The sequence below is a fragment of the Branchiostoma floridae genome, chromosome 13, assembly GCF_000003815.2.
Source record: "Branchiostoma floridae strain S238N-H82 chromosome 13, Bfl_VNyyK, whole genome shotgun sequence".
Lineage (NCBI taxonomy): Eukaryota > Metazoa > Chordata > Leptocardii > Amphioxiformes > Branchiostomatidae > Branchiostoma > Branchiostoma floridae.
The window spans coordinates 16,967,818-16,981,333 of NC_049991.1; the positions used below are offsets into that span (position 1 = coordinate 16,967,818).

Sequence of the window (13,516 nt, forward strand, 5' to 3'; positions counted from 1 at the left end):
GCAGGCGTTACTCGGTTTCTGCCTTTAAATTTGAGTTGTTATTATTATTTTTGGGCGAGGCCGAGAACTTATTGATCTCCCCTGGTACAGGTATGGAATATGCATAGTACTACATGTATAGCAATTTTGTATACATTGAACAAAACTATTCTCTGCTTCTGTAAATTAACTAAAAGCATAAAATCTAAAGTAATCACATAAGTTAAAAACAAAAACATTTGTTGTAATAAAATACACTATGATCTGTACTTTATCTAGTTTGGATTAACAAACTGCAATACGTAGCATATCTCTACATTTTCACTTATCAATTATGTACATAAATTTTTCCAACATCTCATTTTGAAAGATAAATATTTCATATTTACAAAACAAGCTGCCTTTCTTCATGGGTAGCACACACAGCTCCAAAACATACTGTCAGATTGGAGAGCTTTCATAAACTAGGTAACAAGTGTTCTAATGATGTTACGTAACAGTAATGCAGTTTGTATTAATGGAATGGTAAAATTTTTAACACTTAAAATTCTATATACATACAACTTTTAGTCAGATCTTAAAGCAGTGGTCTAGAAATATAGTAAGACAGAATTTCCACATTGTAAGCGAAAACTTCCAGAAAGTTCTTACAAAGGGTACCTGTTTCCTTGTTTCCGTATCTGCAAGTAGAAAAGATGCCATTTCACAAGTTACAAAGGTTATGAAATAGCTTTGTATACCAAAGTAAAGGAGTTTAGTGTTTATATGTCATTTGCTGTAGTAACAATTTTGTTTTGCTTTGGTCATCATTTGAATTAGTCCAAAAGACACATGATTAGCAGATATGATGGGAAACACTCTAGAAACCTTCAATTTCTGTATCATATACATTGTATTTGTCTATCTTTCAGGAAAGGAATTCTGAAAAAAAAAAGATTGCCATCCCGCCCATTTTCTTGTAGTGGTATGGTCCAAATAGAGCTTCTGCTGAGAGGACACAGCTGTAACATGGCAAGTTCCATTTCACCCATAGGGGTGCAGGGCACGTCACTGAGAAGTGGTCCAACCTTTTTCACTGAAAGCTCCAATTGTTCAGCTGGATCAAAAAGCATGAGCAAGAATTTCCTGCATAGAGTACACAGTCCATTTGTTAGCAACTCTGCCTCTGTACCAAGAGGATGGAGGAGTTTGAAGCTGTTGTTGCTTGAAAAACATGCATGCTAAAGGAGAGGGCTGCAGTCCTTAGGATCAGACATTTAGCTGTGGTCCACTGTTCACTGTACTTGTAAAAAAGAGCTACCGGTAGGAAGATTTTCCAGGTACAATGAACCTGTGATTACTGTAGATAGTGTCCATCTTCGCTCTCAAGACCAGTGGAGCTTAGCTCATCAGTCCATCTGAACTAAACTGTTTCCAGATCACTGTCCCTTTCCTGCTACAAGAGCGAGGCGGCCTCCAGGTTCTCCCTGATGATGGTATCCATGACGACCTGGAACACCACCTGGATGTTGGAGGTGTCGGTTGCCGTGGTGAAGTGCGGGTAGATGACCTTGGAGGGGTTCTTGTTGCAGCCCTGGAACATGTGCTGGATGTAACGAGCAGCGGAGTCCACATCACAATCTGAACCTGTATACAAATAAATCATAAACATGTAAATCATGAACAGGAGAAACCAGACTGATGCGCATGGCAGAAGAAAAACGGATCCTGTGAAAAGAATGCTGCAACAGACCTGAGTCAGCTTACAGATGTGCTCTATGTGGCAGAGACTGTCATTCTCGTATAGGACTGTTTAGCCAGTTGACGCTGCAGGGCTGATATCATTAGGATTTTACCATGGTCAATATTGACCGAAGGAGGCCATAGTGACTTGTAAGTGGTTAGAGAAAAGCAGAAATTGAATGATGTCATAGAAAGGTCAAGGTAGTTTTATAGCCTTTTTTTCAGGCTGTGGGCAGTGGTCTGTTATCTATAGACTGCGTCTTGGACACAGTATTGGAAGCCAGAACCCATCCCTCTCTTTGCACTGTCTTTTACCTTCTAACATAAGTCAGGTATAGCCTGAGTACCATCCTCCATAGTGACTGCTTGCCAACCACTGTGGTTAAAAATCACCATCTAGCTTATTGTATTGAATATTTACATGTTTACATATTTCTAGCACTACCAGGCATTGCTGACATCAGTTTCTTTCAAGAATATGATGATAGACACCGCTTTCCCTTTTTTAATCTATTTGACAAATAACATTACCTGTATAAGAAGGGAAGTAATATCTGAGGTGTCTTCCTGAGTTAAGAATCTTCTCCTGGAACAAGTCCACTTTGTTCATGAACAAAATCTGGGGAGAGAAAGCAAAGAAATCCGTCATAGTCTTCTAACAAAACACTTCCCTTTTGGCAATGCTATCTGTATGGATACAGCCAGTATAACAGCCCTTTGGCATAACACACAAGCTCTGTAGGCAAATAGTGCTGCAGTAGCTGCTTATAATACACTGAACAACATGAAATCAATAACAAAGCCCCTATGTCCATTTTCAGTTAAACGACTTCAACACAAGTTTTTTTGTCTGTCTGTGTGTCTGCCTGTTTGTCTTTGTATGTGTGTGTTTTACAGTATGTGCACTTTACAAAAATACATATAATGCAGCATATTCAGGTTAGGGGGTAACATGTCATGTCATTTTCTGGGGCTTTTTTATTTATAATGTAAATTGAATGTCCTATAGTTTTCTTTCTATAAAGAATTCAATGCTCACTTACCATGGAGGTGTCTTTGAAGAAGAGGTTGTTGCAAATTGAGCTGAAAAGTCTCAAACTTTCTTCTAGTCGATTCTGCAAAGCCAAACAGACTTAAGCTCATTAGAAGTACAAGATATTCCAAACTCCATTCATTTGGAAGAAAGTACCCTTCTCATATTCATAATGAGAAATATATATATATAAAACATTTACCAATTACAAATTATTTTCTTTCATGGGTACATTGAATATATAGCATTCAAATTCATCATGATTATGCCAGTATTTTAATTACAGTATGACATACGTATAGCCACTAAAATAGCATTGCTGCATTCCAAGATAATGATGATGGTATTATAGTAATACAAAACTATTAGGTATAAAAAAATCCTTACCACATTGGAATCCTCCAATAACGTCATGTCATAACCACTTAATGCTGTGACAAACAGGATAGCTTTGACATCATCAAAGCACTGGATCCACTTCCTTCTCTCTGACCTCTGACCACCAACATCAAACATCCTGCACATACAAATACAATGTACAATATTTCATGTTATTGGTTAACATGTGGCATGACAAACCAGACACTAATATTATTTTTGCCTCTTCTCTTAACATCTTTTTGAAGGATGCGGTAATGCAATGGTGACCAATGGTGACCAAGCGGAAAATAGCAACAATTCACTGTGCGTTTCAACATTTCGGAGTGTCATGCTATAGTCAGTGTGTTTAGACTATATAAATAAAGGAGACATAAATCAATGTAATATTTGTGTCTTTGAATCCATTAATGTGTCATATGAATAGAGGATGATGCAAACATTTTGACAAGCAATGTCTTACAGTACACAATAGAGACTTGTCACTACAGGATAGAAAATAAGTGTGGTTTCTCAGTTGTTATTGATATCGGGTGGGCCGACTACTAGATCTCTTTGCGGCCAGGGGCTAAATTATGAGGAGCTTACAATAAGCAGGGCTAAGTCGCCATTTGGTGCTAGCTTGTAAAACTTATCATAAAACATTGACTCTAGCTATAAAAAACGAAAAGAATGGTGAAGACATTACCTAAACATGATCCCACTGATGGCAAACTCCGTCTCCAGGATGCCTGTAGTTCTGACTCGGGCCCGTATCACGTCTTCTGAATTGGGCTGGAACTTCTCATGGCAGATCCTGTCCATGTTCTCAAACAAGCTGGAAATAACAACAGGAAAATTCAGACAGTTTCAATACTAGTAAGTTGAATGGGAACTTTCTCATACCCAAAAATTGTCCATTCGGTAGAATAGAATTGTAACAATGCCTGGCTGAACAAAAATTCTTTTCATACTGTTTCAGAGATCCTTCGAACTTACATGTCATTCCAAAGCTATGACATAAAAGGATGAGGTTCAAGATCAGGGCAGTCTCCAGCTTTAGATTTGTTTTCCATCATGCACATTGTTTGGGAGCTCATCTTGTTAAGTTGCTATGTTAAATCTGTCATTTTAAGTAGGGGTGTTGGACAAAAAATTAAAGTTGTTGTATGCCAGTCACAATTTAGTTAACCAGATAAAGCTCACTGAAAGGAACAGAATGGTCTTTGTTTGAAGTGAATTGGATGTTGTATGGCTGAGATATTGGAAATTTAAGTTTCAATTTTGGGCCTCGGATTTTACGGATTTCTTAGATATGCCATTTTTATCATATTTCATACTGTTATATCTCAAGAACAGGACATCACACAGGCATCAATTCACCTTTACATGACTTTATTGTGGTCATATTAAACATTGTACAAAAAACAGCCACCTTGCATCATTATTTCCTGAGTTACGCAATCCTAAACTATAGCAAATATTGACATTTCAAACCCGTACGCCAATCAAGGTCATCGCGAAAATTTCTAAGTCCCCTCATTAAATATGCAAACTTACTGTATTTCTCATATGCTTTCATCAATTCAATCAGAATTGGTATCCTGGGGGTTTTGGCACCTGCTGAATCCAACTATGCAATCAAATTTGATATATCTCATCAAGAAATATGATTTTATGACCTTTAACGAGATTTCGGCTGCAATAATTTCTAAGTCAGCTCATTAAATATGCGAAACTACAATATTTCATTACTACCTTCATTAATCTGAACATCTTTTACTCCTAAGGGGTTTTGACACGTGCTGAATCCAAATATGCTATTAAAATTGATGTATCTCATCAAGAAATATGAGTTTTATCACATTTTATCATTTCGCAATCGTACATAACCTTAATATACGAAACAGTGTTATCACCTATTAGTTTTGAAAACCAAAACATAGTTCCCTAAACAAGTTTACAGAATATGATGAACACTTTGTAAGAATCCTTCAAGAGCCCTTCTTTGTTATGCTCAGAAAATATCTATCAAACAGTACCAAACATGTTCTCACTCAAGTCTTTTTCTTTTCCAGATGATGTTCTCCTTCCAAGTCACAATTGTGTCATCTCCATGATGTCCTACTCCTAGCATGCTGTTTTGATATACAATACCTAACATATTTATAAAGGCTGTATTTCCAGCCTTATACATTGTATCTGTCATTCTGAAGTCCTGAGACAGCATTGGATTAAACTTCAACTTCACTTCGGACGGACATAATGAAAAAAAAATTAAAAATAAAATGCAAATAGTCACTATATCATATGACCTTAGTCTTGGAACATTGCAAGAGAACTTTCTGCAGTTTTAAGTTACATCATCATCAGGAATACTAACAATGTCTCTTTCTGTCTTTCAGGATGACTTTTTTGCTCGTGGTTTTGCTGCCTGTCGTTTCGCTGCCCGGGGTTGTCGTCTGGCGAAATACCTGTTGTAGTAACAGGTGTACTCCATCTGAATGTCCTCCCATCCCTCTATTCTTATCAGTGCTTTCCTGGTGTTCGATACATCCTTAAGCTTAAGCCGATCTGCTGTTAGGGTCGTCAGGATAAACTTTCTTTCCACTGGGTAAGTTGTTGGACGATCTGGCCAGTAGAAGACGTGGACGCCTAGTTCCTTTCTCGTCCGAGTCATAAAACTGACAGAAAACTCAGAGTTCTCCAGCTTAGTGACTTCCCCCACTGCCCAATCGTCTTCATACGCAACAACAACAATACTTCCCACAGCAATTGGATGTTCAGAGACTTCTTTCTCACTCTCATCATCATCACTCTCCACTTCCTCACTCTCTTCTCCATCACTGTCTCCTTCCTCTTCTCCACTCTCTTCTCCATCACTCTCTCTTTCCTCTTCCCCATCACTGTCTCCTTCCTCTTCTCCACTCTCTTCTCCATCACTCTCTCTTTCTTCTTCCCTCTCATCAGACAGGCCTGCTGTTTCATTCTCCTTGTCATTTCTCTTCTCTGCAGCATTTACAGTCTCCCGTACATCTGGAACTTGTACAACCTTAGCAGTAAACTGTGCCTTTATCCTGTCAATCTCATCTTCTGCATCTTCCTTGCTGAATGTAGGTGCAGCAGGGCGTTGTGGAGGTGGTTCTGTTCCAGGGTCTGTGTCAGGGATGAAACCTTGGGAAGAGACTATGGCTTGAAGGTTTGCCCTGAGTTGTGGAGTGTCATGTGGGTGGCCGTTTGATGACAACACGAAGAGTTGCTTGTGTGATTTTGCCAACTCTGCATTCATGGCCTTGCTGTATTGTATCTGTTTCCTCAGGATGTTGTTCTGTGTCCTGTCTGGAAGTGATTCTATGTGTTTCAAGAATTCACTGCAAGTTGTCTTAGCTGATACAGGACCACCATGCTTCTGGAGCAGGTTTCTTTGTGCTTGTAGTGCTTCTTCGTTCTTTCTGAGTTTTGCTTCATGTTGTTCTGCACTGTCCCTCAGCTTCACTTCCTGTCTCTCCCGCAGGGCTCCCGTTCGGTCTTTGTATGCCTTGTGCCACTCGGCCCTCTGCCTCCTGGCCTGCCGAAGAATAGCTTTGTACTTCACTGGGTCTTCTGTGACCAGTGCATCGAGCCAGGCAGCAGTGCAGTTAAACTTAAACATAAGCTGTCCTTCCGCCGCCATCCCACCCAGTGACGGTTTGTCCTTCTGAAGGTAGGCCCAATATCCGAAATCATTTTCCCCTCTTCTGTTAGATTTATTCATATCAGCAGTCTGTGCCCTGAGAGTCGGATCATCGCTGTTGGCAAGAGCTGTTTGGTCTTTGAACCGCCTCTTGATCACCACACTGATATTGGACATCATGAGTTCCAGTGCTTGTTTTGTGAGGTATGCCATTTCTTCGCTTGTTTCGGCATACAAACTTGTGAAGATTTCATCTTGAATTGGTGTGAGTGGGCCTGTAGGTGTTGAGAAGATTGGTGGCAGGTCAGGCTGAAGAAGGGGTGTAGCATCTCTGGACCACTGCTCGAACAGGACCAGTACTGCTTGGAGGGACTTGGTGAGGTCGAGAATGTGGACATCAACTCTCTCGACCAGCCTCCAGTACGGCTCTGTGATGTGGACGTAGATGATACCCAAGGCTCTGCAACCTGCCAGGAGAGGTTCACAGGTCAGGTCTGCCAACACTGCACGTAGCAGCTTGTTTGCTGCTTTCACGTACCCTTCCTCAAACATGGTCCGCAGGTGACTACTGTGGTAGTAAACACCTGCGGCACATTCGAACAGGATGTTGAAACGGTTGGCAACAAACGAATGCATACGAGTGTCCCGCTTCATTTGGTGCCTGACATTTAGGTATAACTGGAACTCCAGTATCCGGCCTGCCTGTTGGTTGCCATTGGGGCAGAAAGCTTCACATGCTGTGCGTATGAGCCTTTGAGTTGCAGAGTCGGCATGTGACCAGCTGTAGTTGCCGTCCTTGTCCTGAAACTCTTTCAGACTCTCCACACCCAGTGGTGACCCCTTTAACTTCCGCCATACACCTTCAAGTTTGTGGAGGGCCTCGTCTGCATATGTCGCAAACCCTATGAGGGCATGCAGATTACAATACATATGATTCATTGTGGCCATCTTTTCTTTAGTTGGCCCATCCAGCTCACTCCAGTTCTGAATGACATCGGGCAGCACTTCTGCTCTGTAAGCCTCAACAAGCCGATTGAACATCTTTTGGCTGGAAGCGCCATCAGCCATTGTGTTCTTGAACTTTGCCAGCAGCTCCTTGGACTTTTGGACTTTGTTTTCTGGTGTACTGGTGAGGCTGGCCATCTTGTCAAGAATGAACTTGAAGGCATCGAGTTGGTCTGCCGACTCTCCGCTTGGCACCTGTGGCACTCCAAGCGTTTCTGTGCGCAGTTTTGCTGTGTTGGCCTGAAATCCAACCACCTTTTTCCCGTCTCTGCTTGTTCCATCACTGTGGAGGGTAGCAAGGTTTGCGTTTTCCAGGTTCTCAGTGGCATGTATGGTTGACACAATGTTTTTTTCTTCTCTTATCAGCTGTGAGAATGTATGCCCAGGAAGATCTTCCAATTGAGTGTTGAATCCTACAAGAGTTGTAAGGACAGCATGCACAACAGGCGTCACAATGCGAGAACTGACATTAAAGGACAGTAGCTTCATGTAGGTCAGTCTGACCTCGTCCTTAAATGGGCTGTTCTTATGTGGTCCCTCGCGAAGATCTATGCTCTTTTCTCCATCTTCGAGCTGTGTTGTCAAGTCCTCAACCTGAGCAATAAGCGCCGACATTTCTTTGTCCCTAGCTTTATCATTCTTTTTAAGTACTGTCAGTTCTTCCTGCATCTTGGCCTTCTTCTTTTTGTAGTACTGGAGCCTGACTCGCTGGCTTTCTCTTTGTTTTGTCAGTTTCTCTACTTTGGTTTGTAGGTTGGAACACTTCTCGACAAGGTGTGCAATTTCTTCTTGGGACTGCATACTTTTCAGATCTCTCCTCTTCACTCTGTCCTTCCAGCTTTTCAGGTTGAGTTTTGACGCTTTCTTTTTCATTTTTGCTTCTTGGTCAAGCAATACACGCTTCTTTTTTGCCAGCTGACTGTCCTCCTTTTCTCTTTTTCTTTTCATTTTCTGTACCTCTTTCTCCACTGCAAACTTTTCAAGCACCAGCTGCTTCACTTCCTTGTCCTTTTCTTTGAGTTCCTTTTCCAGACATTGTTTTTGACGTTTTGCTGACTGCAACATTGCTGATGTTCCGGAAGATGATGGCTGTGGCTCTGCGCGTTCTGGTCTGTGTCCAGGTGGTTGGTACTTTTTGGTTCGCATTTCTTGAAGTTTTTCTTCATTACCTTTCACCTTTCTGTCGCTCTTTAACTTCTTAGCCCTTGTCCAAAAGCCTCTGATGTGTGACTGAAAGGTGCTGTCCCCCACACCTTCATAGGCTTCTGGGCCTAGAAGTCTTGAAAGCCACTCTCTGACGTCTTTATAGGTATACAGCTTGATGTACCTTTGGCGATAGTACTCGATTTCAGCGACCATCATTTCCGTGAGGCCTTTACTTCTTTGTTCCGAGCTTTTCCATCCCTTCTGCAACACTTCCAGTGTGATCCCAGCAGTTTCACAGTCAACTCCCACCATGGATGGATCTCTGTTTTTCTTCTTGACATTGCTGATGTTTTCTGCCAAAAAGAGTGCAAAAACTACATCAAACAATATTTCCAACAGTTTACATTTGTTGCAACATATAATAGTTTCTAATTATTATTACTAGAAATATTAGTAGTTACTAATTATATATTTATCAAAATTAATAAACTAGCCTATGAATATGAAAATATTGTAACAAAAAATATGTATTATGAACTATATGAACAAATAATGAAGGAACAAGTCAACAACACAATAAGAGCAGCTGGGAGCATAAGTTACAAGTTATTAGTACGTATGCAGATCATATGAACCGCCCCCCTCCCCCTCACTGGCTCGGCATAAACCGTTAAAAACTTCAACTTTACGGCATCAAAAAAACGTATTTTGCATCAAAAGTGTTCAATCACAAATTCAAGCTAGGTCTACTACAAAAATATGTACACATGGTTCAAGCTAATGAACGGAAAATGAAACGATAAACGCAAAAAAAAAATCAGATACATTTTCTAACAAAGAATCCAATGGTGAACAACTTTACTACGCACATTTTTCCGATAATTTATTGGAATAAAGCACGCTAAAACTGCTTAAAATTCCACAAGAACCTGTAAAAATTATTTACCTGGCATTTCATCCACCGAATCGGGTGTCTCAAGGCCGGATGTCGACGGTTTCACGATCGGGTCAGGCTCGGCGTCAGGCTTCGCCGCCATCTTGTCTTCCCCAAAACTCGCGTCGGTTAGTACTGAAAGTAGCCCCATATTTCGCCGGCCGCACGCGCTCGAATATATGCGAATTTGGTATGAAAGAAAAGCTAATCTTCTCAATTTTTCAAAAATATAAAAATGAAAAATTTTTTTGCGGGGTAATATCCTGAGAAAAATCAATTTTAAGATTTTGAAGGTGAATATTTTTTGACTGGAAAGTCGTACAGATTTCATTTTTGCCTCGTTTTGAAGCTGGTAGTCTTGGCTACAAATTGAATGCTAGCTTTTTTAGCTGTTGTGTATGTGACGTAGCGAAATCGGTGCTTTGCGTCACCGAGTGCTGTGCAGTTTTAGCGCGGCGGCGGGAGGGAGCGCGCGCCGCCGCGAAATCCCGCGTCACCCGATGGTCAATTCCTCGCTTATAGACGGCGATATTTGAATAAAACTTGGTCAAATAGACGGACAAGAACTTTCTCCAGCTGCTGGTATTAAATTCCAAGCATTTTTGGTGAGATATATATGTTTTTGAAGACTCTAATTTCGGTGCATTTTCAGCGTTTTGAGGCCCCGTAACGGGTTTCATGGGTCATGCGCCACCCCTATTTTAAGCCTCAGAACATACATGATCATCAATTTTGTGTCATGAAGGTCAGATTTTTTGGACAGAATGAATGCAATTTTTTCCCGTCCCAACAAGCAAATTTCTGTCCCGGGACGGAAGGATGGGTCCTGGAGACAGCACTTTTCAAGTTGCTACAAATGTACTTACTACAGCGCTGAGTCGTTGAGCTCATACTCGTAGCCCCTGGCCACAGCCAGCCTGACTCCCTGGTCACTCCACAGACACCTCAGGGCGTGGGTTACAAAAGGGAACATGATCAGGTCCTCTCCAAACCCTCGTCTGGAGGACAGTACTGTCTGCGCATGGATCTGTGAGGAGAGAGAGGTGGACATTTCTTCACACTGGACTGAACAAAATAAAAGATAACTCATGCAATCATAAATTCTTTGAAAAGTCATATTGTTGCAATACTATACTTATAGGAAGCTGCTAGGTGGCCAATGATCAAGTCTGTATTTTATTTTCTCATCTACTAAATATCGTTATGACTCCATTATACTGTATAACTAGTAAGGCTAGCTCACAGTGCAATTACAAAAGTCTGAGCAATACCTTTTTACAAATATATTATCTAGATTTTACATGTTGACTAGATAACTTAGACATATGCAACACGCTGAGGTTCTCATGAATCAGCAACAAGAGTTAAAACTTAAAACTTGTTTCCAGTAGCATTTTTTTTAGGAACTGCCATTGCTGTGTGTTATTGAAAGTGGGAGTTGTTTGTTTTCCTCTGTCAGCAGCTACATTCTGCCTGTGTGACCCAGTGGCATGTTTCTCTTGTAAGAACAACACAGTACAGTTTTTGCCTGTGGTGGAACATGTCAGCTAGGAACAGCATAAAATAGACTGGGACAAGGTACTTGATCAGGATCCCTGGATTGACTGGTTTGCAAGGGGTGTGAGGGAGCCTATCTAGATCTACAAACAACAAAGCACCTTAAAAGGGGACAGGAGGTGCCACTATCTCAGGCCTGTTTATGACTGTGTCTTGTCACGTGACAACGTCTATCATGATCAGCCGTTAGGCCACACCAATTTAATTTCTTGGTTCACGGATTCGCTCGCTCCTATTTTTTGGAAAAAAAAAATAAACATAAAAATTACCACTAAGCAAATTTTCACCATAAATGAAACCATTCGCCAGCTTTCTGGTGTAGCAAACATAAAAACTGACACCACTTTTGTAATTTTCAACGAACAGGTGCTGTTACTGTACAGTAATAGTCTTTTTTACTTTTTTCAAGCTGAAAGCTTTTTATTCTTTATGTTTTGGATTAGCCCTTACCTTTACCCCAACCATTTTACAATTTTTATTTTTATTTTTATTTCGCCCTCTCGCTCCATATTTTTTATGAAAAAATCCGTGAACCAAGAAATTAAATTGGTGTGGCCTTACATGACAATGAAACTCCAAGATGAGATAGTCATCGGGTTGATACTGAGACAGGGTGCGTCTCGAAAGCTTCTCAAGCTACGAACTATAGTTGTGTGTATGTTTGTTTAAATTTTGTCATAAGTACACAGTACCTTGTTGTTTGGGTTGGACAGGTTGATCCGTAGCAGCCCCATGCCACTCAGCACAAACTTCATGGTACTCAGCAAGTTGTCCATTAGAGTAGGCTGGGGAAAACAGAGAAACATCACATACACGTGTTGGTATTGTATTTACAGTAGAAGCCGCTTATTTTGAAAGCTCATTTTCCAGTGCAATTTTTCCGATTATCAGGTAGTTCCGATTACAAGGTGTTAGCTCAAATTGACCTGAGTGACAATACGGCAATGGGGGTGTTTAAACAGATATCGTATACATTTGACACAAGGAACACTTTCTACATTGTCTGGGGGTATCCACCTTCTACCATGCCAAGTTTTAGAGAATATGAAGTTAGAATGGTGCATTCTACATTTTTCTGTTCTATACAAAGGGCCTGGGCTTGAAACTGCCATTGATGCACTTGTAGTTGACATTGACAGATTATCCCACTTTCCTCTATGATTACCATACAAACTGGCTTAAGCAATCACTAAGGAACTGTTGAATATTATGCAGAGACTGGCACAGTAACAGTTTAATTTGTCTTGCTCAATAGAGCAATGAAAATGCTGGGATTAGAAGAAGGATGGAACAAATTAATAATATAATTGGCCATCTGTCAAGTTTTGAATCATGGTGTGTGCGATTGATGGTAAATTACTGTGGAAATTCAAATTTTCACACCTAATAAAAATGATAATATCACACTTTTCACAGAACTATCATGGCATTTGTTTCAGTATTTACCATATGTAATTCATGTGTAAAGGATACACCTTTCTAAAGATATAAACCCATCTCAATTCAGTGAAGTGTGACTTCCTTTCACATTGAAGTACAGACTGTACACTTGAAATCTATACTCATGCGAAACTGCACACAGGGTATGCTATTGCAACACTTCAAACATTTGACTTTCAAGGCAATCAATAAGGGCCCAACATTCCTTCATGTCAAGGGCTGTGGTGTAGAACTGAATGATTGCAAACTAAGCTAGATGCCATTTATTTAAAAGAAATATTGCTTGCCTCTTCCTCACATCCTTCTTAGTACTGGATACATGTATTAAAAAAGGTCAGATTTTGAGAACCTCAAAGTCAAATACATGTTGTATTACACAACTTAGAATTCGCCAAAAAAAATCTGGAAAATGGCCAGAGGACTCTATCAGTCCACACTAAGGTTCATGTTTCCCCCGCCAACCAACTCCTAAGCTGATACTAGTGATAGCAAAACTCCCCTGGCAAATTTTTCTCCTATAGTATAAAAAAGAGTATAATACTATAGCCAGCATAGTCAGTCCGATAGAGACTTAAGTAAAATTGTCTAAGCTTGGATTGGTTGATTCTCTGTCAGGACAAAACTACCTACATCAGTACATGTAAGCAGGAAGCTAATATATATATAAGCA

At 40.4% G+C, this 13,516-nt stretch overlaps 2 protein-coding genes across 2 annotated transcripts in view; both read right to left on the reverse strand.

Annotated features, from left to right (window-relative positions):
• Positions 1-647: 647 nt before the first annotated feature.
• Positions 648-13,516, reverse strand: part of LOC118429174 (guanine nucleotide-binding protein G(o) subunit alpha-like) — a 19,395-nt gene continuing 6,526 nt past the window's right edge. The window contains exons 3-9 of the mRNA XM_035839619.1: positions 12,099-12,191; positions 10,716-10,876; positions 3,801-3,929; positions 3,122-3,251; positions 2,745-2,816; positions 2,233-2,320; positions 648-1,605 (exon numbers count right to left, since the gene is read on the reverse strand). Coding sequence (XP_035695512.1) covers positions 1,415-1,605; positions 2,233-2,320; positions 2,745-2,816; positions 3,122-3,251; positions 3,801-3,929; positions 10,716-10,876; positions 12,099-12,191 — 864 coding nt within the window. The 3' untranslated portion in view covers positions 648-1,414. The remainder of the gene's footprint in view (positions 1,606-2,232; positions 2,321-2,744; positions 2,817-3,121; positions 3,252-3,800; positions 3,930-10,715; positions 10,877-12,098; positions 12,192-13,516) is intronic.
• On the reverse strand, positions 4,470-10,542 carry LOC118429173. Its single transcript, XM_035839618.1, has 2 exons — positions 9,862-10,542; positions 4,470-9,268 (listed from the first exon to the last, which is right to left on the reverse strand). The coding sequence occupies exons 1-2, from the start codon at positions 10,178-10,180 to the stop codon at positions 5,493-5,495; spliced, it is 4,095 nt and encodes a 1,364-aa protein (XP_035695511.1). The 5' UTR covers positions 10,181-10,542; the 3' UTR covers positions 4,470-5,492.

Coding starts and splice junctions, on each gene's coding strand:
- LOC118429173 (XM_035839618.1), bottom strand. CDS start 10,180: ATGAAATCTGTACGACTTTCCAGTCAAAAAATATTCACCTTCAAAATC. Junction 9,269..9,861: donor TTCGGTGGATGAAATGCCAG/GTAAATAATTTT, acceptor TCTTTTTGGCAG/AAAACATCAGCAATGTCAAG.